This window comes from Mycteria americana, chromosome 1 (genome assembly GCF_035582795.1).
Source record: "Mycteria americana isolate JAX WOST 10 ecotype Jacksonville Zoo and Gardens chromosome 1, USCA_MyAme_1.0, whole genome shotgun sequence".
NCBI classification, from domain to species: Eukaryota; Metazoa; Chordata; class Aves; order Ciconiiformes; family Ciconiidae; genus Mycteria; species Mycteria americana.
This window is the reverse complement of record NC_134365.1, coordinates 73048865-73067924: the sequence shown is the minus strand read 5'-3', so window position 1 is coordinate 73067924 and position 19060 is coordinate 73048865. Positions and strand designations below refer to the sequence as shown.

Genomic DNA, 19060 nt, shown 5'->3' with positions numbered 1-19060 from the left:
AGGTATTTAAATAAATCAGACTAAATATGAGGAAGAAATACGCTGTGCCACTGTTTTGAAAATCCACGTTACCTTTTCACAGGCTCTGTCTGCACAAGTGCTGCATCTGTCATGGCTTTCATCCACAACTCCATTTCCTTCCCTGTATCTGTGCAGAAATAATAGGTCCTCATGTTTGGATGAGCTGCCTGATTGGAAATGACATGGTCATTGCAATAAAAATGTAAGATCCTGTAAAAGAAAAGAGGCAAATAATGTTACTGTATACTCGCTCTAATGTTTTCTATAATAAGATTTCTGAAAATAATATTATCAGAAAAAATATTGGAGGGAATACTTCAATGTTTCTCTGTCACTGCACTCATATTTTCAAAATAATTGCCTATAGTTTTCAGTCATAGCTGCTTCTTCATTAATATACTCAATAAAAAGCCCTTAAATGTCTTCAATCTATTAAAAACTATCTTAATTATCCATTAATGTAGATTAATATAATTATTATGAATAAGATTTTGGCATAGATTTTTGCAGTCTGAATGATACAGTAAGTTTTCATTTGTACTTACCATAGTAAATAAGTGATGTGTTGCTTAGGAGGCCAAAAGAAGAGCCAAAAGGAGCTCATAAAACAAACAAACAAAAAGGTCAAGATAAAATATTTAGTAGAGTGATTTATATCATGATTAAAAAGATTAGCTGTGACACACTCCTAACAATGATTCATGTAATATTGTGATTTAAATGATAATAAAACCTTATTTTTATTTATATGTAAAGATACTTCGTATCTAAAGAACTTTCATTAGTGGGATAAGTCTAGCTGCGGATACAGTTTACAATTCTAAAACACCACACCGTATTTAAGATCCATGAACTAAACCCAGAAGACTAATAATAAGTGGTATTCATCCATTTTCTTATTCTAGTAATTATGTCTATATTTACACATCAGGCTAAATACTTGAATCCTCTGCTACTGTATTACGCAAAAATCAGTCTCAGAAGCTGTTTGTCAATCCTGTTTTGCATAACAACTCAGTAAAATGAGTTCTGTTCACTAGGCTATCGTGCTTTCAGACATAAAATTAAACTGCAAATTTGATTCCCTTACCTTAAAGGCATATTTGCGGTTAATATGGTCCTCAGGAGAAAGCACAGATATCTGAAAACTAGGTAGGAGTATGCTACCTAGTATTCCTTCTTCTTTCTCATCTGTGAACGTATAGTCTTTGATTAGAGAAACAAAGTGTTTTGACACATAATACTTGTATTCAGACCCTTCAGTGAAACTCTGTGCTTAACAACACAAGACCAGTAACAAGAAGTTTACCTCGGAAGAAAATGCATCAGAGAATCAGAAAGCCAGATTGATTTGTTATGTAGGTGCCTCTATACAGTCTCAGAAGTGCGCAAGTCCGCAAGAGCAATTGTGCAGTCCCTCTCTGCCAACACGTGCCACAGAACCCGCATCACACAAGTGTGCAACCCCCAAAAACCTGGTAAGCACTGTGAATTCCAGGCCATTTGAATATGGCCACCTTCAACTTTTTCCCAAGATGGACAAGCATAAAAAACCCTCCTGAGAGTGCCAGTTCTGTAAGTTAAAGTATGTGAGCTACCTTATGGAAAACACGACAAATAGCTTCACCTAACGTTTTTCTGGGGATCGGTGTGTACCTGCATACGACTTCAAAGCTGAAAAGTAGATGGAAGTCAAGGCTCCAATTCAGTGACAAGAAAAATACCTGCTATCTATTGTCTGCTCAGTAAAACTTGCAAATACCCATGAGAGCAGAAGTATTTTAAAATACTGTTTATGATTGTTGGTCTTTGAGAAAATTTGTACATTCCTCTTCTGATACCAGGCATATTAAGCTACGAGATTGTTATATTTCCCATGAACAGTTTACACTCAATCTGTTCTATTTGTAAGAATGCATGTGTTTCAGATAATTTGTAAAAAACAAACAAAAATTCCCCAAACCAAACACCCTTTTTTGAGAACATTGTTTTTTTGCAAACTTTTAGAACAATACATTACAATAATAAATTGTCATTTTAATTGAGAGGAACAACCAGCTCTTAAATCCAACTATACTTTAATAAAGGAATAGTTGGATGCAATTAACAAAGTCAATCTTCATTGTATTTCACATACAGAACTTCTATTCACAAGCAGTATCTTAGGAGACTGTCCCCCATAACACTTCCCTTAGTTGAAGATACTGCCCACAACAAATGACTGTGTATCTATGAAATTAAGATGAAAACATAGATATTCCAAAGTTTCAAGCATGGAAAATTTATACTGTTACAATTAAAATACATGTAAACAGCACAAAATGACTACCTCTTATACCCAGATTTAAAAATCTTTTCCCGGTTCTCATTTACTCACTAAATTCTGAAAAGCCGCAACTTTCGTTTAAGTTATTCATATGGGGAAAGCTCTGCCCAGCCATATTAGCATTACATAACATGTTAGATGTATAAATTATGCTTTCTTGGATAACTATTTAATTGGAGTACTGAGCATAAAATTATTCCGATTAAAAGGTAGAAAAGAAATGAAGGGAGTAGATTTACTTTGAGGTACTCAACTGCACTCATAACTATGCCTGAAACCATCCCATCTCCCCCTCTCAAATATTTACTCCTTGCTAGCCACACACACACAAATTTCTGCCTTTTTTCCCCTGTCCCAGAACGCATGGCCAATGTTGGGGTTTACTTTATTTGGACTGCTGTTTTGGGGAAAAATTCCCTTCTTCTGCTAGATTATACTCTGACTCATGACTAAGTCACACCCACAAGCGCCATAGAAAAGCATTAAGCATTTTTGTTCCACTGAACAGCTGCATGTCTGGAGGACTTTGGTCTTTGTTGAAGACATACTGCTACATTCCATTTCCAGATTTTAAAAATCTGTTTCCCATCAGACTAGCTTTTATCTACACATTACACTGCCCCGTACGCATCTTTACTTGTATGCTGTGTATGAATAATACAAGAGAAAAATAGCAGATCTTCTGTCCAGCTCTAAGATCTTTTATTTGTTGCAACAATAACCTTCCAATATGAAAGCAGAGTCTTTTATCCCTCCGTGAAACAGAAAAAGAGTATGCTCTAAGCTCTGAAAAAATACAATGAAATCATTTTTCTTTTCATGTATAAATTAGATTTAACATTAGCTGCTACCATTCTAACACAATTGTAAAAGTTCAGTAAGATTTACTAACAAAACCAAAAAACAAAACCAAAAAACCCTCAACAACCACAGTCACGTAACCAGAAACACTGTTTGCGAGCTGGAAGTAAGTGCATGGCTCCCCCCTCTCAATTTTTTCAATATCTGAGACAGAATTAACAACAACAGAAAAGCACAGGATTTAGAGTGTGAGTTTTTTATATTTTAGTAGCCATTTCTAATACCTTTAAGACTATCACTATACATGTTTACCATTTAACTGCTTTCTAGTAAGTGAAGGATAGCTAAAAGCTAAGTTTATCATGTAAACAAGTTACACTATTCTGCTTGTATTTCAGCATTTAGCACACTAACATGTAGAAATGAATAAGTAAGATTATAGAGCTGTTTGGATTTATTTTATTTGTTGTTGGTTTTGCTTATTGCTTTTCTGTTTTCTTTTGAGATACTTCATGTGCAGTGCTTTAAGTCAATTTAATCTGTTCTTTAGGCAACTACAAAGCAGCACTTTCTTTTGAACCTTTGGAAGAGAGAGTCTGAAGACTTGTTTCAAATAAGAAAACCCTATAAGAAAGCAGAGTATATAATGACCACTTAACTAAATGCAGTGTAATTGTATCACAATCGATGCCTCCATGACTGAAATTATAGCCTAATTTTGACTCAGCAGTGGTTTATCCAACCACGTATACTTCTTGGGGTAAAGAAACAAAGCCTAATGATTATATTTCAATAATTCAGAATATGTTAACTAAAACAGTTAAAGACAAAGCTTTTGTGTTTTATGACCTGATTTGTCTTGATCAGAATAGAACCATGCTGCACTTCAACAGAACAGCATTTTAAACTAACCAGTCGCTGCTTTCAGTATCATGAGCATCAACACCACTTCTACCAATTCTAAAGCCTTATCCTAAACTGAAACCCTTTCTTACCCTTCACAAGGCTGCAGATGGCCTTAACTGTTCCTCTATTTTGCCATGCTTTACAATCTTCTTTGCTCTTAGCCTCCTTTAAACCGTTATGGTTGTATGCCTTATTTCAGGATTGAATATGTTTCCATATGCACAAATCCCATTTGTTTATCCCCTCAGGAGCACTACAGTTAATAATCTGTAATGGTGAAGGAATCAGTTTTCTAACATACATATCTCCAGACAGAATTATAAGCAGCTAATTTTTCCCATGTAAAATAAGTCTCATGTAGCTACATAAGGGTACTAACAGATTTCTTTGTTCCAAATACAGCAGAGACTTCTACTTGTATGGAATTGGACAACATTTCACTTTATAAGTATTCATGAACACTGATTAGATTCCCAAAAGGCATAGATATCCTCTTTATCATTCCAAAGGCAGAGTTTCAGCTCCCCTGCACTATCCCTTTCCCTATCCCCATTTCAGTTACTTCATTTGCATGAAAAAATCAGATTCAACCTGGCATATTTAGTTCCTAACAACAGAAGCAGTGAGAAAACTACAATCCAGAATTTAATAAGAGAGGTAGCTGTGAATGGGTTTGCCCTTTGAGAATACCTGACAGGCAGGAAGCAATTATGTGAAATCAGTAATTAAGAAAGAAGGGGGACAGGGGAGGAAAGTAGCAGGCCTGGGTATTGACAGCTATGCAACTATTTTACCCATTAAGTTAAGTAGCAGCTTAATTTTTCTCACATTTGAGTGGTGTGTCAAAATTTATCTGCTTCCAGTAAAATTAGCAAATGAAGCTTTCCTGAGTGGAACTTACCTCTGTAATAGAAGAGACACAGATCTGAGAGCACAAACCACCGTTTCTTCCACAACTTCATTCCAGTACTATCCTGTATTAATCAAAGTGATCAAGTAAGAACTTTCAGACTCTTAATAGTAATAGTTCATAAAGTAAAGCAGCTACTACATAACTGTGGTGGTGTGCTAGTAGTTAATTTTCTTGACTAAGGTATTTTAAGTATCTTTGACTTCTCATCACAGATTTGACACTACAAAGATCATAACCCAGGAAGCCTGAAGTTAACATGATTCAAGAATCAATGACATGAGAGCCCATTATTTTAGCATGCTAGAGACTACAATCTACAGTTAACTGAAAAACATTATATTTTTTTTAAAAAAGGAAAAGAGAAAGGTAATACTTGGGGTACATCCTCCTTTGTTTTCTGACAAAACTCTCTGCTGAACTTCATCTTCCACTACCACTCATATATCTAGAGCAAATTTCTTTCTCCAATAAAGTTTATTCCTCAAGCAATTTCATTTTCTTTATGCTTATAACCAATTTACACTGCACAACTCAGAATGAAAGACTGCCATCGCTACTGCAGTGTAAATAAGCCAGAGCATTGCAGCACGCACATCCTAGTAGAATCAGATTTAATAAATATGTTAATCTGTTCCAAGAAGAAAGGTACGTGTGAATTATCAATATTCTTGTAGTATGTAAGTTTTGTGACAACCAAGAAGAGAGATTCTATAATGAAAAACTCTGTGCGGTGGGGTGGGTTTGGTTTTGGGGTTGTTTTGGTTTGGTTTTTTGTTTGTTTGGGGTTTTTTGTTTGTTTGTTTGTTTTTGGGTTTTGTTTTGTTTTTGAAAAGTCAGCATAATTTTTAGCCTCATATTTCAGGCTCTGCTTTTTTTGGGCAGTCGGAAATGAGCTGAAGGAGGGAGGAGAAAGAATAAAACAAGCATTAGCTAGGAAATATTATTCAGAAAAAAATAAAAAATCCTTTGCCACAAACAGTTTCATAAATAGAATAACTAAACACTTTATAGCACCTTCCTTCTGAGGACCTCAAAGCGGTTCAACAAACACTAATGAAGTCTGGAAGCACTGTCCATAGCAGTCAGCTCCTATTTCGCAGCCGGAAAGGCAGACACGAGGACGGGAGACGGCCTTCCTCCCCTCATTGATAAGGTCACTGACTCAGTAGCGGATTAGGATGCCAGACCCCTGGCCCAAAGGGCACTGGCCATAAAAATCAACCGTACGATGTGAAAATACCCAAACTTCTTCAGTATAAAGGATTATCACAAACCCTCAGACAGAGTTTCTGAAGAGGCTGTTATGCAACATCACATTTATCCCATCACTCAAAAACATCAACAGGTTTCTACACGGCCACATATAAAATTCTGCCAGCAATGAGACACGCTAGGAATGATCTTTCAGCCTTCTTCAGACGTAGCAGGGAGGCACACAAAATGATTGTGTGGTTCTCATTTTAAATTCTTTTCTACTTTAAAGTACATACTTTTTGTATCAGTGGATTTACTAATTATTGTTCCCTCTTGATTGTGATTATGTCATAATATGGTAACAGTATGTTCACAGTAAACACCTTCCAAAAAAAGAGTCGACCCTGGACTTAAAAATTAGTAGGAAAATGGCAGAAGAATGCCATTGCATGCAATGAAACAGCACACCCCGAGTCAAACAGAACTTGCTGTTCTCTTTGATTACATAAACATGTTAAGAAAGTTATCTTACTATTAAAAAGAAACCTGCACAAGCTTTCACTGTAAATTTCTGAAGATAGTATCTGTTGGTAAAACTCTTGACTAAATTGGCTTTCAATTACTACTACAACATGAAAACATACAGCAAGCCCTTTTCTTACAAAAAAACAATCAAACATCACAGCATTTAAATCATTTTACACATAAACCCTGTCCAACTTGGACAGTGAGGTGGACTGAAAACTGGTTGAACTACCAGGCTCAGGGAGTGGTGATCAGTGGCACCAGTGGCGGCCAGTTGCTACTGGTCTACCGCAGGGATTGATACTGCGGCCAAGATGATTTAACATCTTCATTAATGACCTGCACGCTGAGACAGAGTGCACCCTCAGCAAGTTTGCAGGTAATACAAACTATGAGGAGTGGCTGATACACCAGACAGTTGTGCTGTCATCCAGAGGGACCTTGACAGGCTGGGAAATTGGGCAGAGAGGAATCTCATGAAATTCAACAAAGGGAAATGCTAAGTCTTCCATCTGGAGAGCAATAATCCCATGCACCAGTACACACTGGGACCGATCAGCTAAAAAGGAGCTCTGTGGAGAAGGACCTGGAGGGTGCTGGTGGACAAAAAGATGATCATGAGCCACCAGTGCACCCTCATGGTAAAGGAGGCCAACAGCATCCTAGACTGCATTAGCAGTGTTGCCAACAGATGGAAGAAGGACACCCTTCCTCTCTACTCAGCCCTACTGAGGTCTAGCTGTAGGGCTGGGTTCAGTGCTGGGCTCACCGGTACAAGACAGACATGGACATACTGGAGTGTATCCAACAAAGGGCCACAAAGATGATTAAGGGACTGGAGCATCTTTCATATAAAGAGACTGAGACTGTTCCGTCTGGAGAAAGGGCAGTTCAGGGGGCATCTTATCAACGTGTATAAATACCTGATGGAAGAGTGTAAAGAAGATGGAGCCAAACTCATCTCAGTGGTGCCCAGTCACAGGACAAGAGGCAATGGGCACAAATTAAAAAACATGAAATTCCACCTGAGAAGAGGTAAACTTTTTTACTGTGAGAGTGATCAAACACTGGGACAGGTTGCCCAGAGAGGTTGTGGTGCAGTCTCCATCTGCGAGGATATTCAAAATCCGACTGGACACAGTCCTGGACAACCTGCTCTAGCCAAGCCTGCTTGAGCAGAGGAGGTTGTGCTAGATGATCAAGAGGTCCCTTCCAACCATCATAATTCTGTGATTCTGTGATCTTAAAATATAGCTACTGTTTATTCATTAGTAAAATAATACAATTGTACACTAAAATGGACTTGGTAATATGAACGAGTATAATTTTTAGGAAAGCAACATCTTTGTACTACTTTATATGCTGAATATCCATGGTTTGACATGAAACAAGAGACGTAAAACAGCAAGAATCTTTAGAGCATTCCAGTAAGTTAGTTCAGGTAGATAACTGTATCTTTTCATACATGTAAAACTCACTACAAAGGACCTCAGAATGAAAAGCCAGATCATCACGAATCTAACTTACTCAGAAGCAGGCAGCAAAGTATCAGCAAACTCTAGTGTTTCTACTGGCTGCTCTTATAGGGGGAGATTTTTATACTCACGTGCATGGCAATAACAACCTACATAACACAGATACTCCTGTCCACAACCACCTGTGCTATAATTCGGACTTCATATTTCAATCAAGTTGTCTCATTTAATTCAAAAATCCAGAAAACATTACTTCAGGAATAGAGTGACTTTTTTTTCAAGCTAAAAAGTTTAAGAGCCCCAAAACAAAGCAAAAAGAAAAAAATCTCTCACCTTTGTGACAACTTTTCACTCTCAACATTGAATGAGCAGAGGCCACAAGAGTATCTGAACATGGAAAAATCTTCTACTAAACAAATACTTGTGGATCTTTTTATCTGATAGTAATTTTTAAAAACTGACTCACCAACAGCATCCAGAAAGCTACGTGGGTCATACTAGTCTATCACAGTAGGGACAGTAAATGACAGTGTAGATTGAAAACTACATACACACATTTGCCTCACCTGAATTTAAATGACAGGTTCTTACAGGGTTCTTGGTGGATTTATAAAATATATTCCTAATATGGCCTAATCAGTTTTGTTGTTCAATTTTTTGATCAAACTAGTCTACTCTGATTTCCCTGCAGAGCAAGAAAGTGCAAGTGGTCTGGTATTAGAGAATAGCAAATCTACAGCAGGCTGGGTACACTGTCACTAAATACTAAAGAGCACATACTTCAGATTAGTTTACATTCAATAGATAAACTAAAATGATCTCTGATTTTAAGATGATTATCTCTGAGTTAAGAAAACAGGCATTCCTCTCTCTTTTCATGTGTGAAAAAATTACTTGATTTCCAATTTGTTACTGAAAAACAACTTAAAAGATAGAGCCTAACAAAAGAAACTTCAGAATTTAAAAACCCAATATGCTGGGCCATACATCCTTGTCCCATCATCTCAGCATGCCTGAAATTCATTCAGCTATTTACTACCAATATCTGCCTAGATCTTTCAAGCCCTTTGTGTATTTTAAAGAGAAATATATACATATATTATATCAACATTCTGTACTAGTCTGATGCCCTTATTCATTTGTATCAGAATGTTATTGGATAAGTAGCTAATTAATTAAAATACCATGTGTCAGTTCCTCACAGTTTATAGCTTCACTTTGGTATTGCTATCACTGTATTTTATGCAAATGATTGTCTTTTGTACATTATACACCTTACCCCCCCCCCCCAAAAAAAAAGAAAAAAAAAAGAAGGGGGTGAAATGGGGAAGAGTACCTGTTTGTAGAGCCAGCCACGTCTGACAACTGGTGCATTAGGATTTCTCTTTATTGAGTTTGATCTCTTTCCGAAATTATGAACCTTCTTTGAAGATCGTGATGTCTAAATTGAATTGAACAGGTTAAAGAAAACATGACATCAATATCTGTTGAAAAATCATAACACCTTTTCTTTTCTTTAAGATCTTTTTCGTACACGTTTCTCTGGGGGATTGTAGAATACAAACTGTATTCCTTTTTTAGATAAATAATTATTATGATGGTTCTGCTGGCTTCAGCATTTCTTCCTTTCTCCTCTGCAGAAAATTTAAAGACAAATCCTGACAAGTACTTCAAAATTTTTTTAACAACCAAATACGTATCTGACCTTCTTGTAAGGTAGGTAGAAAGCCTACCAAGCTGTAGAAAGAGAAGTAAAATTAGTAGAACTATCATTAATTATGAAAAATTACATCACCTGGGCAAGAAAATTCTATTCTTTCCTGCTTCCAACACTGGCCTCATAAATGAAAACTTGTTCAGATTTCAACAAGATATAATTCAAAGGCTTCTCGTTGAGTCTCCCCCTTTCCTAACATACACTAACTTTTTTTAATTCTTTCTTTCCCCCTCAAGAACCCCTTGCTCTATGATCTCTTGGCTGGTTTGAATATTCATTATTTTACCTGCTTGCACTAAGGCCTACTTTGAATCTTTTGCCCATAAACTCCAGCGCTTATATCTACTTTTGCTTAAACCTTTTACATCCTTACAGCTGTGCAATGATCACAGATGATTAAGTAGGATACATAACCCGTTTCAGATTTTATTCTTCTTCTACTTGAGCAACCAAAAGAAATTGGAAAAGGCATAAAGAAACATGCAGCGGTTTGCCAATTCTCACTTCATTCTTTTCAGCCTACGTTTGGAAAGTTTTTTCTGCAACTAAATGAGCTGAACGTTTACTTGTGTTTTAAATTGTGTAAGAATTGGTGCTTCAGAGACCATGCAATGTAATATAGCAAAGTATCCCACTCTGCAAAAGAAGTAAAGTCCAAATAAGTTTTTTAAGCCGTGTTCATGGCTCTGCTCCAAATCCACCATTTGAACTGAGACAATATAATCCTGTGCTTCAGCTTCCCCATCTCTACTACTGAGACTAATCATAAGGTTATGCAAAGTTCCTAGAGGAGGAAGGCTAAACAAACACTCGCTTTTTGTTGTAAATTAGGGTATGGGGTTTCTCTATGGAAATTCTCTCAACACGCTTCACAGAACTGGGTTAGGTTTTATACATGCTTCAGAGAGAATTCCACAGTAGGTTACAAATCATAAACTGAAAACTGCAATTTAAAATGATGTGCAGCTTTTGTCAACGATGCCATTAAATGAAGAACAGAACATAGCTTAGCCAAAAAGAATAACATTACAAAAACTATGTGTATTTGTTTTAAGCCTACAACACAATGAAACAAGGTCGTTTTGTATTTCTTTTCTGAAAGAATCAGGAGGGAATACAAAAACAATCAGAGTGCTTTGGAGTTACAGAAATTTGACTCAACTCTGGAAAGCAAGATAGAGCAAGCAATTGAAAACCTAATTAAAGTAAAATTCTTTCACATTTTCATCTGAAAAATTCCACCAGTGCAAAATGGCCAAAGGTTTGTAAGAAGCCAAGAGAATTATGACATCCAGCTGTAAAAAAGCAATATACAGAGAACCTGTAACACTCCAGAGCACATTACAAAATTAACTCTACATCCATCTCAGTTAACCTGTATAGTTACTCTATTGGCATATCACACAAGAGCTGTGCCAAGATTTTGATTAGAAGTAATTCATAACACTCATACCTGCTCTAATAGGTATTAAAGGTTCAAAACCTCTAAAGAATGTTCTAGACTTCCTATGCTTGTACAATGACTAACACATTAAGGATGCTTCTGAAAACACATCCAACCACAAGTACTACTAATGTCAAGTCTACTAACAAATTGAGATAAAACAGATAGCTATCTCCTATATAGGTCTGATACCGAACTGTATTGACTCAAATTTCACAAAGTTTTAATGGGTTAATTATACATCTTACCAACGGTAAATACAAACTTCCATTAAACAAACAGAGCATCACAAGTGCTTTCTAATTTTAGTTAATACAGAGAACACTTTAGATGACTCGTGATTATTTTACCACACACTGCATAATAAGAATAACTCTTCACAACAAATTCTGAGCCTCAAGACAATGAGTATTTTAGGATATTGAAATATTGTAGGTGTATATATAAACTAATTATGAGTTCTCAAACTTTTTAGATCACCTCCTCCTCTTGTTATGTCTGGGATCCCTGATCATCCCACGTTCTCTCACACACATATCTAATATATATCAAACTGGGGAAACAGGAAGAAAGGAAAAAAAAATAGTAACTGAAGGGCTCAAATACTTTTTACCCTACAGCACATTGGACATCTTGCATGGCTCCCGCTTCTGGAGAAGGCAAAGAGAAAAGGAGGATAGTGAATGACGTGTCCAACTACTAATCACTTGCTGGAAGGTGTAGAAGGTAACAGAGCTAGCAAACTTATAGTCACATCTGGTACCATCTGACCCATTCTAACGAAGGGTCCCAGCAACTGTGATGCCTCTGAAAAAAGAACCTACGGGAGGGACCCTGTACGGCTCCATTACTGAGAAAGAAGCCGGGAAGTGCAGACAGTGATATTCACTCTTTCCCAAACCTGAAGAAAACAAACACTGGTAGGGTTTTGAACTCTGGGCAACAGATCAGTCAGTAGCTGGGGCTGCACACTTCTTCACTCTGCCAGCTGCTCTTCTCTCTGCTTAGCTGGTAGTGGACACAGAATTTATGTAAGGCTTCTTCCCCAGTTTCAGAACTAGCACAAAAGTAATTAATTAACACTAAGCTTGTTGCGTCAATATTTGAAAAACATGGGTTGAGAACCTTGCTGATAAGGAAATTTTCTGCATGTGAACTCAAAGAATGGAACTCTGAATCTTTGTTACTTTCAACTTTGGTTTAAAAATGTTTCCAGTCTTCAAGGCTTACATTATCTTCCAAACCACAGACCAACATGATGCTGCCTTCTGGATTTTGTAAGCAATTTCAATGCCTTCCAATGTTGCAGTTTTCCATGAGCTGAGTGGGTTTCTGCCTCAGCATTTTAGCTTGGACCAGAAGGTTGCTCTTGAAGCAAATCTCCCAATCATTCACTCTCACTGTGCTTTGGTTTGCATAGTAGAGCAAACTGGATTTATTTTGGATAAGACTACAGTGTAAGATGCACAAGGAGCACTACTGGACTAGGCTGAATATAAACCATGAAAACACAGTACAGATGTTCGGCCATGAGCACCAATACTGCCCTTCACATTGCTCCTGTTTACTGTGCTGTTTGCTACTGTATCTCGTGACTATTACTCCAAAATTTCTGGCTAACTTGAATCCTGAGAAGACATGTATGGCTATACCGAGACTAGCCATTTAAAGCTGGACTGGCTTAAGCACTGTATGAAATATCTATAAGCAAACTGATGAATATTTATAAACAATTTGATACATCCTAGCTGTAATAGAGACACGAGGAGCTCTGCAGCAGCTGTCTTGGGCTAACACTCCATTCCACTTACTGTGCGAAAATTGTTAGCGTTATTCTGCTGATAATCAGGACAGCAATGAAGAGCAGGGGAGATGAACTGTGGAGGGTGACTGGTAATACGACTGATTTTACACACTAAAAAAGCTTATTCCCTGAATGCACTTCAGGACATATAATCATATTTGTCTAGGTAATGATTTTAACATTGCGGGGGGCGGGAATAAAAAGGAAGACAACTACAAGAACTTCTTAATTTTAAAAAGAGGGGTGGAAATATATACCTCTGTAGCAATCTCAAGCTTATGTAGATCTTTTTCACAGAGATCTGTGCTAGTAGCTTCAAGTTTAGAAATACACGTCAAGCTAAGGGGGAAGAAGCAGCACTTAACAGAGCTGTAGTTTGTTATTTGGCCAGCATCATGTATATAGTGGGAAGGGAGGACTAGAAATAAGACTTTTCCTGGGGAGAGACTGATTTTTGCCTCACCTCATATTAGCCTTGAGACAGCGGCAGCATTAGACTCAGTGAGTCTTTCTGCCACAAAATAGAAACTTCTCGAGGTCCCATGCCTACTCAGGATCAATTAACATTAATGAAAGGGAGAACTTGTTTCTATACACCTCAACTGTCTGAAACTTTAGTTGTGCCACAAACTTTTCTTCCATTCCTCATTACCGTCCAATATTAGGTGTGTTCATAAGTTATCTCTGAAAACAGAAACACCTAAAATATAGGTGTGGCAACCACATGAAGCATTCTTCTGCTCTGTAATTTACTTTCCTCACCAATATTTTACTTCCCTTTTATGGTGCTGCAATACATAGAGCCTCTGCATATTATATTCAAAGGTTGAAAAGACTGCTAAGAATTTCAGGTTCTACTGTTGGGAAATATGACCAATAAAAACACAGAAGAAAATTAGTTGTTGTATCCAGGTACAACCAGTGGGCCATTTCTATACAGTTATCTTTAAAAATGATTCAATTCATTAGCCTTAAATAACCACCAGAAAATGCTGACTAATATTAGCTGTGGCTCTACTTTGCAAGCATTCATCTTCTGAAAACAGAACTTTTAAAATGGTGTTGCAGTAATCCAGACAAATTTACATCTGAAAACTGATGTACAGTAATTGCACATACAGTCACATTAATCATATTAATATTTTAAGTGCATTTAAATAACTAGAACAGACAGGAGGAATGAAAAGTAGAACAAAGGTCTCTTTCTTCAAAATATAATAATTGCCACAGGAAACTAGTGTCATTAACCAATGAAAGTAACGAAATTACAATAACCGGGCCACAGCAATCTCAAGTTCCTTCTAGAACACTATGAAACAAACATGCTAAAGGGCATTTTAAACTTCTCTATTGAAAGAGGAGTGTGAAAAATATATTTGTAAAAACACGTGCTCCTAAATTGTAATTAATTTCCTACATTTAACCTGGGAGCGCTTCCTAGCTAGTTCTGTTGGAACTCATTTTCTGTGTAACTACTGCAATCTACATCCCTATTACAGCTCTAACAATAAGTTTTCTTGGGTTTTTTGCTCACTTGGTTGTTTTAGGGCTTAGCTGGTTGTGCGTTTGTGTTTTTCTGGTTGTTGGTGGTGGGTTTGTTTTGTTTTGTTTTAAATTGGCTTTCCTGCATGGATTTAAACATGATCATATGAACATTGAAATCATGGATTTTGTTACTGTTTATAATTAATCTGCGACTCTTTTTTTCCTCAGCAACACAGACAGATTAAGACACTTTTCTCACTAAATAATAGTTTTCTAATGTAGGTCAAGGATTCTGCCTGTCTAATGAGACATTTAAAACAACAAAAAAAGAAAGGTTTCCAAAATGCACTTAAAGAAACCTTACGATGTTTCCTACCACATGGAAAATAAATTATTTCAATCCAAGTTTCTGAAATTAAGGAATTTGCTCAGTTAAAACACATGCCAAAGTTTAATTTTCTCTTGCAGGCTGGATTAATCTGCCAAAAAGTACTTCTCAGGATTAAAGTTTTCAATGACTAGCAAAAGTATGGGGTTTTTTTTCCTTGTTTAAATGTTAACTGCTGGGTAGAAGAGATTACAGAGCTCTTGTCTGTCATCATTGATCAAAGTTGTTATCTTGGTTGTATCAAAGTCCTAGCAAACTTAAGGAAATTTTAAATTTTGTAGCAAGTGCACTTTCCTTTCAGGAAAGCTGTCCAGAAGATGGAAAAAATGCATGCAATAGCCTCATCAGCTTTATCCAATAAACTTAAAGTTGATATAATTTAATTTATCACCTCGATAAACATCTGGGCATTCACCTTAACCTTCTGAGAAGCTGGGTGAATGGAGAAAGTGAGACACAAATTAAGGTGACCTAGAAATCTCCAGGACTTTTCCCAGGAATTTTCCTAGGAAACCAGGACTTCTACTTCTGGTCCAATGACAGCAAATCATGTCATCTGCCCTTTAATTTTACCACAGGGTCACATTCCATCTCTCTTGTAACTACTTCTTACACAGTTACAATTCTCTCTATTTTACCTGGAGAAATCTAGTCAACTGTTTGGGATCAAGCAATTTCTGTAACAATGCTTACCCAGATGTCTGATCAGTCACTCAAGATTTTGCTAGTCCATACTGATTAGAAAGGTCAGATTCTGTAAACAATTTAAGTATGTGCAAGCCATAAGATCTCAGGTACTTGATAAAAATTACAGTTTCAGTGATAATTTGTTTCAGACACCTCAGTTTCCAAATTAAACATGAAAGGAGCCAAGTACCCTGAAAAAGATACATGCTTTGTCTCTCTTTTTCAATGGAATACTAATATATAGCACTGTCTAGTACTGTGTGGAATAACTGAATGATTTCAATTTTAATTTAATTTTGACATAAAGACTTACTCTGCCCACAGGGCTCATTGGATGAGCAGCATAATCTGATGTCAGATTATAGTTAGTTGCTTCACATATCATGCTTATGGGTCGCTCCTTCTTTTCTTCAGATGTCATTGCTGCAGCAGTCCTGAAAATAGAATATGTAATAGCACTAGAACATGCTGTGTGTGCAGACTGCTATTAAAAAGCACCCCTAGATGTAGCCTAATACAGCCTGTGTCTTACTTTTTCAATTGGAAAGCAGTCCATACTTCATTGTAAAGTTACCTGCACTGTGCTTTAAACTTAAATCTATTATAGATGACTTTTAAGACGTTGTTTTAAAATAGGATTTCTCTATTAGTTTAAGGTGTTGGTGGGAGGGAAAAAGACAGGTATGAACATGAGATGGAAATGGGAAGAAACGCTCTCCAAAGACCCCATATGGCTTTGTCCCACTTCAGTGAGAACCTGCGCATTTGTGGAATTTCACATCTTGCAGTCCTGATGGTTTTCACTCTAGCCACCGTATAACGTGTTGCAGCAATGGTGGTGAGTAGGACACCCAATACCCAGCCACATATAAAATCTTGAGGTCACGTATGACTTCCATGCATACCTTCTCATATAGCTGTGTATCCTACAAAACTAATGCAAAGATAGCAAAACCAAGTTATCATCCAATGATTCAGAAAGTGTCTCAACTGGCCAAGAAAATAACTGATTGAGGAGAAACTCAGGCAAAACATCATAGATTAAAGGCACGTGATTGTCCCCAAGCGATTAAAAAATTTATTCCTTTTTGGAAGTTTATTGGTTTATTATATATTATACAGCTCGTTTGCTAACACTACAGAATAAGTAAAGTGACAAGTGGAAATTCACAGAATGCATAAACACAGTGCATTTCTATCATATAACTAATTTTGGCTATGGTTTTTATCTTAAAAATTAGTATTAAATATTTAATATTAGTTTCAAATAATTTAAACAAGCAAAACTTTATACATGCTAATCTGACTTGGAAAAAATAAATTAAATCTTGCAATTAGCAAACACTGAATCTTACTTCAATATTACCAAGTTTTAAAATATATATTTTATAGACTGAAACAGATGCCACTTACTGTTCATTCACAACAAAAATACAGTTGTCCTGTGATGGCTGTCCTGTTACTGGATGTTTGCAGGTTACTTTTCGTTCATTATGACTGCGGAAGAGAGATAAGAAAAATTATGAGGCAATAATTTTTTGATTTTCAAACTCAAGTATATAAATCCAGTATATCAAGTATATCAGTCCAGTGAAAATAATTATCAATATTTCATTACGACATATAACAACGCATGTGTACACACACACATATATATAAGCTAACAAAAAGGATAACGAGTATTAAAGAATTTTCTTGAATACCCTGAAAGTAGATGGAAGACATTTGCACTGGGTTGGTAATGGTTTTGAATTTAAAAACTAGAGCAGTAAGAGAGTTACTAGTTCATATATGATCACCGATAATTCACTTCACATAAGTCTTTAAATATTCATAAACAGGACTTCAGCTAGACAGGGCCAAGCTAAACATAAGACGTAAACAACTGTTCTGTAGGGATAAAATAACAATACAGTAAACGCAATTGTCTTCTAGCTTAGAACATGAAGTTACTTGTTCAAAGTTTTCTGATAATACAGATAAATATTCAGTGACTGGAACAGCGTGATGTGTTGCAATCACAGTTCTGCTTTTGCTGGTGACTTTAATTCAGAGTGCTACTCCCCTGCAGCGTCGTTCTTGGGAGTACCTTCAAGTGGCAGGGAGCCTGCTGGCTGAGGGCTTCACCCTCATCAGCACAAAACACGCACTTTGCAGCATCTTGTTCCCCTGAACTGCAGATGTTGCTAGATCACAGCAGCTCCCACAATTTGGAATAAATTGCCAAAATTCAACAACTATCAGCTGGTGCCATTCAAGAAGGAAATGTTTTGACTTGAGCCCTCCAGCCCTAGAGGGGAAGGAAGAGAAGGGGAGAAAAGGAGTTGCCTTTTCTCCTACCAGCTATGTCAATCACCTGACAGTTATATCTCATCCCTGCTGCAGACTGCGGCTTTTCTACCCCCAGCCTCCATGCAAGAGGCAGGGTCCCAGCCCCTGTTATACGATGAGCACACCTGAGGGCGCGGAGCTGGCACAGCAGCAAGACTATGCAACTATGAGAGGCAAGGGTGGCTGAGCTCCAATCACCCCCTCTGAACCCTCTGGCTCCAAAATGTAGGAAAGAGAGCAGGAATGGCGCACTGATGAAATTTAAACCTGGTTCAGTGATTAAAAAGCATACAAGCAGAAATCAGACTAAGAAAGGGCAATGAGTATATAATGCAGATGCGTTATTTGGATATAACCCACATGCTTCAAAACAAACTCACCTCTTTCGTTTTTAAAATTGTAATACTTATAACCAAAAAGTATATAATGCAAACAAAACGGTATCTGAAATCAGCACTGTAAACCATGAGGAAAGTAATTCCATTTGATAGTATTTACTTTTGCAAAGAATATGTGATGGTAATCTTTTCATATAAGGTATCTTATATAATACTACGCCTTTCTTATCAAAGTTCATCCCTGAAAAATATTCTTGGACAGAGAAAAAACCTGGACAAAAAAACCCTGCTTTAGTTGCAAGATAGCAGAAGAGGTGCAGAACAACAAAAGCTTTAAATGGCACTTTATCCTTAACACCTACTTCTTTTATTGCCTATTCATTTAACCTTCTTAGCTTTCAGAACTATGAAGCACAGCTCATCTTGCAAATGTTACTCTCTACCCTTCCTGCTTCTTAAACAATCTAGACTTAACAAGACTGTCTTAACATTCCTGAGGTTTCATGAAAATTCCTTGAGGTGCTTAGGGACACGGTGTAGTGGTGGTTTTGGCAGTGTTAGGTTTATGGTTGGACTCGATGATCTTAAAGGTCTTTTCCAACCTATATGATTCTGTGATTCTGTGGATCATAACATTTTGCAATTATGGAGCGTTACCAATTAAAAGTTACCCCCAAATAAAAGCCTAATAAAATATTCACACTA

General features: G+C 36.9%; 1 protein-coding gene across 11 annotated transcripts in view; it reads right to left on the bottom strand.

Moving 5' to 3' along the window:
• Positions 1-19060, bottom strand: part of PLEKHA5 (pleckstrin homology domain containing A5) — a 177573-nt gene that overhangs the window by 56396 nt on the left and 102117 nt on the right. For 10 of the 11 annotated variants that reach the window (XM_075505709.1, XM_075505718.1, XM_075505618.1 and 7 more), the window contains 6 exons: positions 17100-17183; positions 16000-16120; positions 9498-9602; positions 4956-5028; positions 1112-1212; positions 73-188 (listed from right to left, as the gene is read on the bottom strand). In XM_075505709.1, the coding sequence (XP_075361824.1) occupies positions 73-188; positions 1112-1212; positions 4956-5028; positions 9498-9602; positions 16000-16120; positions 17100-17183 (600 nt within the window). Of the gene's footprint in view, positions 1-72; positions 189-1111; positions 1213-4955; positions 5029-9497; positions 9603-15999; positions 16121-17099; positions 17184-19060 lie in introns of those variants that run through there. The other variant, XM_075505682.1, reaches the window with a different exon arrangement.